The following is a 2,500-nucleotide window of genomic DNA, read 5'->3' as shown; positions in this document are numbered from 1 at the left end:
TATGGTTCATGAACAACCACTTAGAATACATAGAACCAGGAACCTTAGAACCACTACGTTACGATCTCCGGGCTCTCTACCTGGACTACAACCACTTCACTGAACCGATGATGGATCAGGTCCTGGTAGGTAAAGATGGTAGTAATTAATAAGATTAGTTAATTAATTAATAAGATTGATTAACTTTAATAAGATGGTAAATGGTGAAGGATGTCAGGTCAAAGGTCGAGGATGATTTGGGTAAATATTGTTAGTAAAAGATAATAATAAAATTAGATAATTAAACATAATTATCTTTTTATATATATATTTTAAATGTTCGTTTTATGATACTGCAGCACTTGTTGTGAAAATGAAAATTCTGATGTAAGCAAATTAGTAATGATAATTAGCACAAATGATTATCAATTATTAGAGAGATACCATTAGTTAACATAGTAATAATAACATCAACAACTACATCAATATTCAGAGATGTCACCAATCACCAACCCAATCCCTTTGTTTACATCTTGACATCCTTCCGTAACACCAACAACACAAACAACAACAAATGCACTAACAAAAACACACAAACACAAAGAGTCACACAAATCCATACACCAAACAAACACATCAACAAAAAATACGTACGCTACAAAACACACCAACAAATTCACAAACACAGCGAATCATCACTCTCACCCGACAAAAACATAAACACACAACAACAACAACATCAAAGACAATATCATCTCCCCTCCCCTCTCTTCTCCCCTCCCTTCACCCCTCCCCTCACCCCTTACCTATCACCCCTCCCCTCACCCCTCACCCCACCTCACCACTCCTCACATCACCCCTCACCACCCCTCTCCCCTCACCCCCTCACCCCTTACCTCTCACCCCTAACCCCTCCCCTGCACCCCCTCTCCTACACCCCCCCACCCCCTCCACCCCTCCCCTCACCCCTCACCCCTAACCCCTCACCTGTCCACGTCTCCCCTCACCCCCTCCTTCCACCTCACCCCTCCACCTCACATCCCTCCCCTCACCCCTCTCCCCTTCCCCCACCCCTCACCCCCTTAAACCACCGAAACCACACACTAACCAAAACCACCTCCCCCCCCAAAAAAAAAAAAAAAAAAACACAGGGCTTCACCAGACTCTTCAGTTTTGACATCACTTACAACTATATAGAAGACATCTCAAGCATGGCGGATTATACCGACTCCATCCCGAGCTTGCAGACTATTGACTTCACAGGCAATCGGATCACACACGTGCCTCCGCAAGCATTCAAGTCTTTTCCAAATATCGTGATGCTTTTGCTCTCGAAGAATAATATAAGGTAAGGAGTGTATTTTTTTTTTTTTTTTTTTTTTTTTTGGGGGGTAGTCTATTTATATATATATATTATATATATATTTATATATATATATATATATAATTTATATATATATATAAATTTTAGTTATGATATATATTTTATTATGGATATCAAATATTAGTATATATAAAATATATTATATATCATATTATATATTGATGATATCAAAAAATTTAGTTATGATATCAAGAATTTTAGTTATGATATCAAGAATTTTAGTTATGATATAATGAATTTCTGTTTTCATATCAAGAATATTTCAAAATTTTAGTTTTTATATCCTCCTACACATCCCTCTATCCCTCCTCCACTTTCTTCCATCCCTCCTCCACCTCCCTCCATCCCTCTTCCCTCCTCTCTCCCTCCTCCCCCTCTACCTCTCTCACCTTTCACGTCCTTCTCTCTCCCTCCTCCCCATCTTCTCCCTCTCTCTCCCTCCTCCCCCTCTACCTTTCTCCATCTCCCTCCCTCCCTCCAACTCTTCTCCCTTTCTCTCCCTCCACCTCCTCTCCCTCTCTCTCCCTCTTTCCCCTTCTTTCCCACTTCCCCCTGAACCTCTCTCCATCTCCCTCCCTCCCTCCACCTCCTCTCCCTCTCTTTCCCTCCATCCCTCTTTCCCCTTCTCTCCCTCTTCCCCCTCTACCTTTCTCCATCCCTCTTTCCACCTCCATCTCCCCCTTCACCCCCTTCCTTCTCCCCCTCTCCCTTTCTCCCTCCGCCTCCTCTCCCTCTCTTTCCTTCCATCCCTCTATCCCCCTCCCTCTCCCCCTCCCCCTCCACCTCCACCTCCCCCTCCCCCTCCACCTCCCCTTCCACCTCCCCCTCCCCCTCCATCTCCACCTCCCTCTCTCCCCCTCCACCTCCACCTCCCCCTCCCTCTCTCTCCCTCCATCTCCACCTCCCTCTCTCCCCCTCCACCTCCCCCTCCACCTCCCTCTCTCCCCCTCCACCTCCCCTCCCCCTCCCCCTCCACCTCCCCTTCCACCTCCACCTCCACCTCCCCCTCCCCCTTCCCTTCCACCTCCACCTCCCCTTCCACCTCCCTATCTCCCCCTTCCCTTCCACCTCCACCTCCCCTTCCACCTCCCTATCTCCCCCTTCCCTTCCCTCTCTCACCCTTCACCCCCTTCCACC

The 2,500-nt window shown here is 46.2% G+C and overlaps 1 protein-coding gene across 1 annotated transcript in view; it reads left to right on the top strand.

Moving 5' to 3' along the window:
* Positions 1-2,500, top strand: part of LOC122244523 (uncharacterized) — a 7,224-nt gene that overhangs the window by 3,181 nt on the left and 1,543 nt on the right. The window contains exons 3-4 of the mRNA XM_086542244.1: positions 1-125; positions 1,131-1,327. The exon at positions 1-125 is cut by the window's left edge and continues 21 nt beyond it. Of these exons, the coding sequence (XP_086398370.1) occupies positions 1-125; positions 1,131-1,327 (322 nt within the window). The remainder of the gene's footprint in view (positions 126-1,130; positions 1,328-2,500) is intronic.

The sequence above is a fragment of the Penaeus japonicus genome, unplaced genomic scaffold (assembly GCF_977035675.1).
Source record: "Penaeus japonicus unplaced genomic scaffold, GWHDUDI00000001_assembly GWHDUDI00000012, whole genome shotgun sequence".
NCBI classification, from domain to species: domain Eukaryota; kingdom Metazoa; phylum Arthropoda; class Malacostraca; order Decapoda; family Penaeidae; genus Penaeus; species Penaeus japonicus.
Note: the sequence above shows the minus strand (reverse complement) of the source record. Positions and strands in the feature narration are given on the sequence as shown.